Below are 14137 nucleotides of genomic sequence, written 5' to 3'. Positions count from 1 at the left end.
CAGGATCCTCTGCACTACTTCTAGCCCTATTTGCTATATATGTAGTCCTTGAAAAGTATTGTTTACTTTTGGATGGCTTTTAGTAGTCTTGCACTTTACCTTTTTAGAATTAGAATCATCATTTGCAAAGAACTATGGTTTTTCTTTGCTGTGTTTCTGGCATGAAGACAAACCATCATATAGGGCCAAATTCTACAACAGATCATTTCTTGTCCTTACTCAGGAATGACTCCACTGAAGTCTGGTTTGTTTGTTTTTTAATTATACTATAGGATATAGGCCTCAATTCAGCAAGGTATTTAGGTACATGCTTAGAATCATAGAACTGGAAGGGACCTCAAGAGGTCATCTAGTCCAGTCCCCTGCACTCAAGGCAGGACTAAGTATTACCTAGACCATCCCTGACAGGTGCTTAACTATCTGTCGAATGGAGGGCCATGACAACCAAAGATTTACAGGAATTTTGAATGTAATATGCATCTTTAAAAATATATTTAGGAGAAAATGACAATCAAAAGTCCATAATAAATGTAGCTCAACTGAGGCTCAATCCTGTGAGGTGCTGAGCACTGAAGTCATTAGCAATTTTGGTTGCCTCACATCTCCCAAAAAGCACTCAGTACGTTGCAGGATTAGGTCCTTAGACTTTAGCCTCTTTTGATAATAGATTGTGTTGCATATATTTGTGCAGCACTAAAGAAAACTGCTGTTGCTCACTAAAGTTTACACACAAAATAATGCTTTTCGCTTTCTTCTGTGTTTAGAATGAGTGTCTAGATTGGAGTTATTCTCTCTTAAATGGTTTGGTGGGGGCAGTTTTGGATTTTGGTCCATTTCAGAGTCTTACCTAATTTACAATGATAGAAATGTAGCACTTCTCAGCAGAATAACCTTGAACAAGTCAAATTCTTCATCTCAAACAAAAAATTTTAAAAAACCCCAAAACACAACCTCTCTCCCCATACACACACAGAAAGAGTGCAGTTTAGAAACCATCACAAATGGCACACGTTCTCTGAACTTATTGCACATTTGAAGTTAGGTGCAGCAGATGGGATGTCTGACAAATCTTTGCTTCAAGGAATAACCATCAGAAAATGTTACCTGCTGACCCCAATAGCTGAACTTTCCTAGAATAGAATGCATCAGTCTCAGTGGAATGTCAGCCCCCCCAACAGTAGTGGTTGCTACTGAAGTCTACATTTTAAAGTACTTTAAATACCACTGTAATTAAATTGTTACCTAACATTACAGACCAAAGAGGAAAGGAAATATTGCTCCTCAACAGAAATATTCTTTTTGGGTTTAGGAACAAACTTGTTATCTTCAGCTATTTTCAAAGTCGCATGCTTTCCTGCTTTTGATGACTTATACAGCCGGAAATTTCTATTCTTTGTATAAACTCCTACAGGGAGAGAGAGAGAGAGGTTTCATAATGTATTTACAATTGGCTAGGTTCCCTCATATGTACTGTTTATACACTATATTTGGGTGTCTGAGGGAAAAAAGCATTTAAAGGAGTAAACACAAACGGTTCTATTTATCCCAGTTCATTTCTCACAGTAGGAGTTACATAGCAGGGTAAAAATGAATCATGCAGCCATATATTTATCCATAATATTCAAGTATAAGGACAATCACTCTAAACTGCTATACAGGCATTTTAAGTATACACTACAGTTATTTGGTACTATTTCAAAATCTCTGCAGATCATTCTCCAGTTTAATTGTTCTTTTTCCTAGCATGAAAGACCATGTAACTATTTTACATTGTAAACATGGTTTGGCAATTTATCAGTTTCCTGTTCTCTGTGTGTCAGTGTGACTATATCATAGTCGCACTTCAACAACAAGAGTGGTAGTTAGAAAAATGCAATTCGCATCACAATCTCAAAACAAATATGGGTTGGCAAGTATGAGCAATTCTGCTTGAGACTCGTGTGTGTGTGTGTGTGTGTAGAATTGTTTAACTCTGAAGCTGAATTTAGTTCTCAAGAAAGTTTAAGGACTAAGAGCATTGGCATGACTGCTATATTGCACCCCAATTTTGTCTTGCAATATCCTGCTCCAATTCGTTCTTGGTCTCTGTCTACCAATCATTTTGTAATTTAGGGTGGTAAGCCCACCATGTTCTAGTTCACTGAACTAAAAACAAAAACGAAAGTAAAAAAACCACATGTTATCAGCTTAGTGTGCCACATAACTGCACCCTCCCACCTTATTTTTTATTCACTAGTCTCTGCAGGAGTTACTGTTATTAACGTAGTTACAGTCACAGTGCACTTTATTACATTGGTTCCCCAAAACGAGAGTAACAGTGCAAGCGAACTCTTGGAAGTTAGGTACCTGCTATTCAAGGAAGAAAACTGCTGAGAGTAGTTACAAAATAACTTTTCTGTGGCAAATACAAAAATAGATGTGTCCAGAACACTGTATTATTGTGTCACTGTACTCACCTGAACCAAATAAAAAAAAAAAAAAAAAAAAAAAAACCCAGATTGTTACCAATAAGCCAGTCTTCCAAAACTTCACAGGGAAAGATAACATAGTAAAGCAATTCAGAAGCCAAAATGAAAACTGTGGAAAAAGAAGTCATTGTAGACCACCTGTCCGTGCTTTCCAATTAATTTGAATTTGTATTTTTTAAGAGAAATTCTGCTCAATACACAGGAATTGCACACAGATCTTCACTTTTTTGGGGGTAGGGCAATTTACAAGCTACATGTATGTCATTGACTGTGAATATATTTGAACAAGGCATTTCTTGTTGGTCATTATTTGATTTTATTCACATGAATTTTCTACACCATTCAAAATGCAGAAGCTTTTTTGCTTACTAAAATACTAAAATTACGGATTCTGCAGTTTCTATTCAATAGGTTCAAATGGATTAGGCCTTAACTTTAAATTATCTCTAGAAGATGTTCAGAATCATACATTCTTTATACTTATACACACCATTAAAAAGGAGTACCCATCCCTTGCTTTAGGCAGTCTATGACAAATCTTAAATACACAACTATCAAACAGACTGCCCCTCTAGCCCCCATCTTCATGATCATGCCACTTCCCATTTAACTGAACCAATGACCCCGTGCAACTATTGTCCCCCTTATCATCAAGGAGTGAGAGTTCCTAAAGATAAACTGAAGTTTCCAAGGGACAGAGTTTTTATTTACTGTGGAACAACATTATGAAACTCAAGTAATATTAAAAGTTCCACAAGCATGTCAATATTTAAGGCCAAATTTAAAATACACCTTTTAAGATCATTTGTTTGATTTTTATTGAATTGCGTCATGCATTTTGTTGTATGTTTAGTACTTAATTATATTACTGTACATTAAGCAGGAAACAGAACACTGTGCAAATAGTGCTGTGATCAAAGCATAAATCGTCTCTGGTTACTTAACCTTTCTTGCATTCCAGTACACAACCTTAACAGGAATATAATACAAATAATATGGAGCAAAATTCTCACTTAAGATGTGCATGCAAATGCCTCCTTCCCGCAGGCCACATTTTCTGTGCATGCATCAGATGGCAGAATTTGGCTCAGAATTCTGTCAGTAATTAACTTTTATATTTACCCAGATCGACGACAAGTTGCTTGCCTCCCTCCTTATCATTCACAACTAGAAAGGAAAGATTGGGATTATCTTTCTGTTGCAGTTTTCCATTTTCCAGCGTTTTGTGCATATTAGATTGCCATTTCCCAGAAGCCTCCTTCGCTGCACCAAGGCTTACAACAGTACCATCTATTTCAACTGTTGCTTTGGAAGACTGGGAAGCAACACTGTCCGCCCCGTCTTCTAGAATCAGAGCATCAGCTTTATTTTCAGTTAAAACAAAAGCAGGTTGCAAAACTGTTTTCACAAAATTACCTTAAAATAATAAGAAGAAAAGAAACGGATCAGGATCTGTTTTAGTCACAAGTTAAAAATGCATTTAATATGTTTTGTGCAAAGACTTTCAAATGAAAAATGGATAGAGTTTCTCTCTCTTTTCCCTAAGTCTGGTGCACAACCAAAGCTTTAAACTGCTAAATGGGAGGCCCAAGTTTTGGCATTAACTTTAGTTGAAACTAAAGTTTGTGCTGCTGTTTTTTAAGACATCTCACTATGTTAAAACAGGTATGCAAGAACTGTCCATATTTTGGTTGTATCATTCTCTCACACCCTTCACCATCTTAACGGCTGTGAGCGCCTGAGGGAAGGAGCCATGTGTTTCTATATATTTGTACAGCACCAAGCACAAGTGGACCCTGGTCGTACTTGACACTCTGGGTACTACCTCAAAACAAACAAAATAATAAAACTGAACATGTTGTGAATGGCAAATGTGTAGTAATGTCACTACAGCGTCTCTAACCAAAGTTTCACATTGAGGAAAAAATCTTGGATACCTGTTCAAAGTCCTAGTAAACAAGCCTTGTGCAGGGTTTCAAAGGAGAACCATACTCTTCTCTACCAACCTGACAGCAGGGCACAGGACACCCAGGCTATTGCCCAAAGACTGTTACTACTAGTGATAAGAATCACGGTCTGGTACTTCATCCATGATTAGAGCACATAGGGTGCTGGTTTTAGTAATGAATGACTGCCAATGATCAGCATGAGCCAGAATTTTGGATTTGACATCTGACTATGGACTTGGATCTCCCATTAGACTGCCAGATTCCCAGTGAGCAAAAGTGATGCTCCACTCTCTTAGACAATTGGAGTCTCATTCTGCAAACACTTATACACATCACTTATAGTAATGTCAATGGGACTACTCACATGCATAAGTGCAGGACTGGACAACAGGTCAGTACTGTGGCATATGAGGGAGCATCAGCCACTTCAGCTTGGAGCCTAAACAACAGGTGTTTTATTTGCATGAATGAGTGCAAGTCCACTGATATCAATGGAGTTGAACTTGCTTAAACCTGCTGTGAATTTAATCCCTTTGCTTTAATTCCTTCTTAGAGTTGGTAGAAGAGTAACATACTTAATATGTTAGGATATTACTTATTTTGCAGAATTTCTGACACAGAAAAATTCTAATAAAATACTCATTAATTTTATTAGGATAAGATTGCAGTTTCATTTTCTAGTTTGTCCCAGAGAACACACAGGTTGTGATCATTTATACTGTAAACATAATAGATTAAATAATCTATTAGTCATTAACTGCTATTCCACAATAAATACTTGATTTAAAAAAAGAGAGAGAAAATTGCTTATAGCTTTAATATCACAGGACAGTTTATTTGAACTGTTGACCTTCCTCTCTCTTCATATACAAAAATTCCTGATTGATATTTAGATGCTTGGCTATCACTGTATCAAGCAAACTGTATTCATAGACGTTTTCTATGTAAAAATCCGTAGATAATTAGGCATTTTGCCCAACATTTAAAAATTGAATTATTCAAACTATAAAGCTGCTAATCTTCAAGAGACAATCAAACAGTTTTGACATGTAGATGATTATGAGATTAACTAAATCTGAGTTTCATATTTAATGCGTTAAAGAGTAACATTGTTTACAAAACTGACACGTTGTATCACAAGCAAATTTAGTTTCCTATTACTGCTAGGAAGGCAAAATAATAATAATGAATAAACCATTTACTGCTTACTCTGTATACTGTCCTTATAAATCTATTATAACTATGACTGATTTAAACACAAACATTTACTGTCCAGCAGCGTTAATAATTTAGTTCACAATGGTGATAGGAAAAGCCTAACCAATGGACTGGAAGTAATAGCTCAAGTGCTGTTATTGAAAGGAAATAGCTGATGTAGTAAACTGAAAGAGTATGGGTTTTGTTCTACCCTTAGCTATCTAGAGCACAAGGCTTAAATTAGTTTTAAATAAAATACTTTTGATCCACACATTCTTTAATAACTTTATAAGAAAGAGGTTACAGAATCAAACTTTTGGATTGATAAAGAATTTAATGATCATATTTAATCATTTTGTTTTTGTGGTTGCAGTAGAAGAGTCACGGGGGGGGGGGGAAGGTGAGGGGGAACATGGAGAAGAAATGGTTATTTGTTTCTACTAATCTTAATGAAAATAATGAGCAATATACTGCTTATGCTATATGCCGGGTGACGCTAGTAGCACTGCCTAACATTAAGGTTGCCCAACACTTCTCATTATAGGAATCTGTTTGCAGTTGCTTATAACTTTGCCAGTCTTTTATCTGTTTGGTTTGAAATTTTCCATATGAGGTGTCTGCCTCAAGCTGGTTTCTTGGTTTTTCTTTTTTTTTTTCTTTTGGGGCAGGGGAAAGAGGTTTCAGCCAAAACGATTTAGCTTATGAAACTGAGGTTAGGGGAAAATACGTTGTGCAATATTAAAAAAAATTCTGTTGTCCTTTTCTCTGAGAAGCTCTAGCACCCCCATCTTTGGACCAGGGACTTGAAATTTGGCAGGGTGGGGCCTTTGAGACAGGGTTGGTACTGTGAAAAATTTGGCCAAGTTATCAACCTCTGAAAAAAATCTCAGTTCATACATGCTCAGTAGACACTTCTTACAGTTTTATTGCTAAATTTGCCAAAGATTCTGTCTTCACTGAGCATGCTCCATCCCCTCACAGCTCCCAGTGCTGACCAGACTGTATGTACTATCCTCACAGAGTGACAGCACATGCTCCAGCCAAGGGCTGCAGGGGCAAAGTCAGACTTTCTCTGAAATTATTGCTTTAGGCTGAGGTGAGGCCACGCACTTGACACTGAGGCCTTGGCTACACTTGCAGACGTACAGCGCTGTGAGTTAAACCTGACTTCGTACAGCTGAGTAGGGAAAGCGCTGCAGTCTGTCCACACTGACAGCTGCCCAGCGCACTGTCATGGCCACATTTGCAGCATTTGCTGCGCCATTGGGAGCGGTGCATTATGGGCAGCTATCCCACAGAGCACCTGTGGATATAAACTGGCCGTTGGGAAGTTTAGGCTTGAAATTAGACGAAGGTTTCTAACCATCAGAGGGGTGAAGTTCTGGAATAGCCTTCCGAGGGAAACAATGGGGGCGAAAGACCTCTCTGGCTTTAAGATTAAGCTTGATAAGTTTATGGAGGGGATGGTTTGATGGGATAACGTGATTTTAGTCAATAGGTCAATAATGTACCATCGCTGGTAATTAGTAACAATGGTCAATGATGGGATATTAAAAGTTACTACAGAGAACTTTTTTCCGGAGGGTCTGTCTGGGGAATCTTGCCCGCATGCTTGGGGTTCAGCTGATTGCCATATTTGGGGTCGGGAAGGAATTTTCCTCCAGGGTAGATTGGCAGAGGCCCTGGAGGTTTTTCGCCTTCCTCCGCAGCATGGGGCAGGGGTCGCTTGCTGGAGGATTCTCTGCGACTTGAAGTCTTTAAATCATGATTTGGGGACTTCAACAGCCGAGTCAAGGAAGAGAATTATTCCAGGAGTGGGTGGGTCAGCTTTTGTGGCCTGCATCATGCGGGAGGTCAGACTAGATGATCATAATGGTCCCTTCTGACCTTAAAGTCTATGAGTCATTCTGGCGCCGTGGGTTGTGGGAAGGGGGCGTGGGTGCGGGGCATTCTGGGTCCTGTCCCAATGCCCTGTGATGCATCGCTTCGCATCCCAGAAATCCCTTTGTTTCCGTCCACCTTTGGCGCCATCTTTCAACTGTTTCTGTGCAGCGCAATCTGTCTGCAGGAAATGGAGCCTGAACTGCTGAGGCGTATGCTGACTTATCTCGCCAGCACGTCACATTTGGCTGTCGAACTATTCCTTAAGATCCAAAGTGACAGTGAGAGTGAGGAGTCCGACGATGCTATCGAGCCGCGTAACGCATACGACACGAAATTGCTTGTGGCATTCACGGACATGCTCAGCACCATGGAACGCCACTTTTGGGCTCGGGAAACAAGCACCGAGTGGTGGGATCACATCGTCATGGAAGTCTGGGATGACGAGCAGTGGCTGCAGAACTTTCGGATGAAAAAAGCCACTTTCATGGGACTGTGTGAGGAGCTTGCTCCCACCCTGCGGCGCAAGGACACGAGATTGAGAGCTGCCCTGCCAGTGGAGAAGCGGGTGGCTATTGCAATCTGGAAGCTGGCAACTCCAGACAGCTACCGGTCGGTCGCAAACCAGTTTGGAGTGGGAAAGTCAACCGTTGGAATCGTGTTGATGCAAGTTTGCAGGGCCATTAATCGCATCCTACTCAGAAGAACCGTGACTCTGGGTAACGTGCAGGAAATAGTGGATGGCTTTGCACAAATGGGGTTCCCTAACTGTAGAGGGGCGATAGATGGGACGCACATTCCTATTCTGGCACCACCCCACCTAGGATCCGAGTACGTTAATCGGAAGGGGTATTTCTCTATGGTTCTCCAGGCGCTTGTGGATCACCATGGGCGTTTCATTGACATTAACACAGGCTGGCCCGGAAAGGTGCATGACGCACGCATCTTTCGGAACACTTGGCTGTTCAGGAAGATGCAGGCCGGGACTTTTTTCCCAGAGCGGAAGATCACGGTAGGGGAAGTCGAAATGCCCATTGTGATCCTTGGAGATCCCGCTTACCCGTTAATGCCCTGGCTCATGAAACCCTACACAGGGAGCCTTGACAGCAGCAAGGAACAGTTCAACTACAGGCTGAGCCGGTGCTGAATGACTGTGGAGTGTGCCTTTGGCCGTTTAAAGGGCTGCTGGCGATCTCTGTATGGGAAGCTGGAGTTGGCCGAAAACAGCATCCCTGCGGTTATATCCGCGTGCTGTGCCCTCCATAATATTTGTGAAGGGAAGGGTGAAAGCTTTACTCAGGCATGGACCTCCGAGGTTGAACACCTGGCGGCTGAATTTGCACAGCCAGAGAGCAGGGCTATTACAGGGGCCCAGCCCGGAGCTGCAAGTATTAGGGATGCCTTGAGGGAGCAATTTGAGGCTGAAAACCAGCAGTGATATCTGGTGCCCTGCACAGGAGTGAAGTGCAGTAGTTCCAATCTTTAGGAATCAGTGTTTGCTAAGCAAAGAAGCAGACTTGCAGTGCCTGTTTATTTCCTGGGCTAAAGAGTCTTTTACTTTATGCAATAATAAAGAATGTTTTCAAAGCCAAAAAATCCATTTATTGAAAAGAAACAAGGGGGTGGAGTGGGGAATGGTACAATCACAGATTCGCGTATGTCCTGTCTGGTGTGCTGTGCAGTGAGTGCTGCACTTCAGGATAGCTATACTGCATGGTGATGGGGGTTGAGTGCAGAGGGTAAGGGTCATGGTTTTCAGGGCTGGGTGGTGAAGATACTGGTGTTGGAGGCAGCTGGTGGTGTGAAGAACACGGAAGTTGGGGAAAGTGGGTTGGAGGTGACAGTGGGGCACAACGGAAAGAGTTTTGGGACAAGGGCTGTAGGGGGGTGTGTGGCGTTTGCGGTACTGCTCCTTCTGCATGGCTACGAGCTCCTGGATAGCGTCTGCTTGGCGCTCCAGGATGCTTATGAGGTGATCCGTGCTTTGCTGCCGGTGCTCCGTGCTTTGCCGCTGATGCGCTGCGTTTTTCTGGCGGATCCTGCTTTCTCTCTCCCTCCAGTTCTGTGCTTTCTCATTCTCTTTAATAGATTGCCACATCACTTCTTGCAGCATGTCTTCTTTGCTTTTTCGCGGTCTCTTCCTGAGTCTTTGCAGTCTCTGAGCAGGCGATAAGAGGGACGGCTGAGGTCTCAAGGTTGATGCAGCTGTATAGGCAAAATGCAACATTTAACAGAGGCAGCATTGTTTATACCAGACAGAGTAATGATTCCCCCCGCACTTAAGGAGTGGAAAACACACAGGGTCTACACAATAGCATAATTTTCCCGTCCGAAACAGAGCACACATATCCCACGGGAGCCTCAAAATGGTGAGTAAGGGGGACTGATTGTTTCAGGGCTGCACTGTCCTCTGGGTTTCTGTGCCTTGGGGAGAGCCAACAGCTTCAGGGGGCACCTACACTGAACACTGTCTCAACATTTTCCATAGGAGTTCGTCCTGGATGATATCTCGCTGCTGAGGGTGACCTGGGAAGCAAGGGAGGGTCTTCTACTGCAATGCGGCTTCCACCCTGGCCCATATGCAGCTTGCCTGTGTGCAGAAATGGTCCCCCCGCCCCTCGCGGCACAGTGGCGCGGACACGTTAGCCTGGCTGGGACAAGGACCACGGTGGCTCTCCCGATAAACCTGCGCAAGCGCATTGCACACGTTCTGGATGAGACATTCGAGGAGATTACCGAGGCCGATTACCGCGATGTGATAAACCACATCAATGCACTATTCCGCATCTAGGCATGCATGCCTAACCCTCCTCTTCCAAAAAGCCCGCACCGAAAAAATTCCTTCCGGAAAAAAAACCCGCTTACCGGGAACCTGCTCTTCTGTTGTCCTCCGCTGCGACTGGCTACCTTCCTCCTGGCTCGAGAAGAGCTCCTGGCTGCATGGCTCCAGGGATTCCGGGGTGTCTCCATCCGGCCCACCACCCTCACTCCCGTTTTCTTCCTCCTCCTCCCCCACCGGCTCTGAAGTGTCCATGGTGGTGCTCGGAGTGGAGGTGGAGTTAACCCCAAGTATCGCATCCAGCTCTTTGTAGAATTGGCAAGTCGCGGGGGGAGCACCTGAGCGGCCGCTTGCATCGCGGGCTTTGCGGTAGGCACTCCACAGCTCCTTCACTTTAATCCTGCACTGCAGGGCGTCCCGGTCATGGCCCCTTTCCATCATGTCCTTTGATACCTTCCTGAAGGTATCATAATTCCTACGGCTGGAGCGCAGCTGGGACTGTATAGCTTCCTCCCCCCAAACACTGATGAGGTCCAGCAACTCGCCATTGCTCCATGCTGGGGCTCGCTTGGCGCGTGGAGGCATGGTCACCTGGAAAGATTCGCTGATAGCACTCCACGCCACGCCAGGCTGAGCAAACAGGAAGGGGATTTTTAAAATTCCCGGGGAATGTAAAGAGTGGATCACATGATTGGTACCTGAGGCCAGGCCAGTAGAGTTTGAACTGATGACCAGAGTGGCTAGAACAGGCATTGTGGGATACTGCCGAATACTTCTGGAGGCCAGTCACAGCGCATTGGGCGGCCACACTGGCGCCGCAGCACTGCAGCGGCAGTGCAATACTCGCTATTCCTCTCGGGGACGTGGAGTACATGCAGCGCTGCAACCACGGAGATACAGCGCTGCAAATGCCTTGCCAGTGTGGACGGGGAGTGCGTTACAGTGCTGGGGGCGGCTTTACAGCGCTGCAACTCGCAAGTGTAGCCAAGGCCTGAGAGCAAGGAGCCTGTCTCTCCTGTGCTCTCAAATCACTCCCAGGCAGCTTTTCTTACTCTTACTAAATGAAAGATTTTATTGTAATCCCACTGGTGTCAATACCAAAACTCCCAGTGAGTTCAATGGGTGCAAGATAAGGGCCAACAGGGGCATTTAGGGCCAGATTCTTGGTTCCAGTCTGGCTTCTTTGTATCGTTCCAGAGCACTTAGCCAGAAAGCTTCCCTGAAGGACAGCTGAATGTTCCCCTTGCATAGCAAACTCTCTGGCTAGCCCAAAGCTAGCTATGGAGACACTACACCACTTCCTCCAAGCCCCACAAGAGTAAGTGGCATCAGAGTGTGTGACTGGAGTCCACTGTGCTTTGGCAATCCTGGGTTGGCAAAATGGTCCATGAGGGGCTGTTGTAGCCTAGAAGACATTCCAACTTATGTCAAGAACCAAAGAGCTTCCCACTGTTCCCTAGATCAGGCTAATGCAAAGGCAGCTTTAAGCTATGCCTTTGCCCTTTCACTAAGGTCTTGGGCTGAACATAGCTCAGCTGGACTCAAGAATCTGGCCAATAAAGTTTAACTTTGGCCAATTAAAAAAAACAAAAAAACATACCTTAACCTACAAAATAAGTAAGCAACTGTAAAACCACCATCAAGCCTTTTACCAGCTTTTGTGATGTCTTTGTTCTGTAAATACAGTATACACACACACACACACACACACACACACAGTAGCTGTTTCCTTGAAGTAGAAGGCTGACGAGAAATTGCACAACTAGTCACAGAAAACAAAAGAAAATACATGAGCAGGAAATCAGTTGAAGCACAATAAAACACAAATATGTAACTGGAAATATATATTTGTTTCCACCTATGGTCCCCATTACCATATCTGAATGCTTGATTGTACTATTACGATAAAAAGGAAATGTGTGGAATTTTTATATGTACTAGAAATAAGAAAATATGCTTACCAACATGAATATTATCCTTAAATGCTGTCTTGTAAAGCAGAAATATTAAGTGATGGCTAAATTTTTCATCAGTGCTGGAATCTAAGTTCAAGACATCTTCAACTGAACATTTAACTCCATAAAGTTCTTCCAGCTTTTTACTAACAAGCTGAAAAATAAAAATAATTAGGCTATTTTTTCTGTTTTTTTAATAACTAAAAAGGTACCCATAAATCGTGACAGAAGGGCAGATTTTATGTCTTCATTCATTTCAAAGTTATTTTTGAACATACAGTTTTTTTAGACTATGAAGTTTCATGGCTTATTAAATTGTAACCAAAATACAAACACATATTTTACCTTATAAATTGCATAAGTGTATGATTATGGTACCAGTAGCAGACTGTTGCAAATTTCCAGTTTCTCACCTAAAAGCCTAATATACCGCCTCATCTATAATTTTTCTGTTACACTGCTTCCAAAGTACAGTTTACAGCTCCAGTGAAAACCAGCATTGAAGACTCTACAATCCAAACCTATGACAACTTAGTCACATTATATCTAGGGCCAGAGTGAAGACCTTAGATCCAAGAAGTCCAAAAGCTTCAGATCTTGGGACCTCAGATCCCTCCTTTTGGATCGAACAATCTCCTCCTTTAATTTTGAGGATCCCTTAGATTTCAGAACTGACTCTCATGCCTACAAAGGAGGTGGATCCTCTAAGGACTCCTCCAAGAGAAAAGGCCTCATTCAGTGTGTGGCTTCTTTCCTTCCTATCGAGAGGCATGCACAAGGCTCTTAGGATGATGAATGCTCTTAAACCTCCGTACTTCTTATCTGAGACAGGATATTTTACTAGAGAAGGAGGTGTATTTCTGAAAGCTCGTTTTAGTCTCTTTGTCTGCCACATTGGAGATAATGTCCTGGCCCACCATAAGCCAAACCAAATCCATATGAAAACAACATTTGTGCTAATTAATAAAACCATTAACTAACAAGGAGTGACTCTATATAACAATCAGAAAAGGCCTAAGCTTAATAAAAACCACACTGGGGAAAAAAGGGACTTGAAACAACTGGATAAAGAAGAACTGAGGGAAAAATAGAGGGTGAAATCTTTTGTTAGAGCCCAGGAGCATGCCTGTAGGCTTCCTAACAATTTTACTGCTTTCTTTGGTTCTATGGCTCTTGTATCAGGGCACATAATCCACCAGTGTGACTCTACAGAGGCAATATCATGAAAGAGAAATTACTATGTCACAGGCCTATGGTGAACATGCTGTCATACCAACCACCATTTGCCTCTTGTTCCTCTAAAGCAGGAAAACCAGAAAAACTTTGCTTTAACTAGCAATATCTAAACACGCGTTTCTAATTTTCTCTAAAAATGTAATCAATTTTCATTTTATTTGTGATAACTTGAGCTTTAGAATAACTATAAGGAAAATTTGTTCACTTTATTCTCTCTTTGATCCACATTAAGGCCCATAACAAGACAGACAGACCTACAATATGTTATATTCTAATTATTGTTCCAGTTTTACCTCAATTAACTTTGCAATCATCTTCTTGCCATCAGCTTCAGGATTCACTGGTTTATAGAACTCCAAATCAAAATACAGTTTGCAAACAGCTTTTTCAGGAATAACTTCATAGCAATGCATAAGACTTGTTTTATGTTCTTTGCTAAACAGAAAGTAGTCAAGAATCATCACCCATGTTTATGAACAATAATTCAAAAAACTAAAGATTTTTATTCCTCTTTAGTGAAACACTTGTTGAAATGTTTTAAAGACTAGCCCTACTATGTTCTGAACAACGTAAAGTATGAATTTTGTGACTAATTAAAGAAACACCATAAATATACATTTAGCCTAAAATTTAGATTTTGTAAAAAATAAATTCTTACAAACACCTAAGACC

General features: G+C 42.1%; 1 protein-coding gene across 4 annotated transcripts in view; it reads right to left on the bottom strand.

Annotated features, from left to right (window-relative positions):
- Positions 1-14137, bottom strand: part of PRIMPOL (primase and DNA directed polymerase) — a 41213-nt gene that overhangs the window by 10646 nt on the left and 16430 nt on the right. For 3 of the 4 annotated variants that reach the window (XM_026647897.1, XM_026647899.1, XM_026647900.2), the window contains exons 5-8: positions 13759-13900; positions 12236-12383; positions 3591-3884; positions 1243-1405 (exon numbers count right to left, since the gene is read on the bottom strand). In XM_026647897.1, coding sequence (XP_026503682.1) covers positions 1243-1405; positions 3591-3884; positions 12236-12383; positions 13759-13900 — 747 coding nt within the window. The remainder of the gene's footprint in view (positions 1-1242; positions 1406-3590; positions 3885-12235; positions 12384-13758; positions 13901-14137) is intronic. The other variant, XM_026647898.1, reaches the window with a different exon arrangement.

Source organism: Terrapene carolina, unplaced genomic scaffold (genome assembly GCF_002925995.2).
Source record: "Terrapene carolina triunguis isolate 2854851 unplaced genomic scaffold, T_m_triunguis-2.0 Scaffold66, whole genome shotgun sequence".
Taxonomy (NCBI): domain Eukaryota; kingdom Metazoa; phylum Chordata; order Testudines; family Emydidae; genus Terrapene; species Terrapene triunguis.
This window is presented reverse-complemented; position numbering and strand designations above follow the sequence as displayed.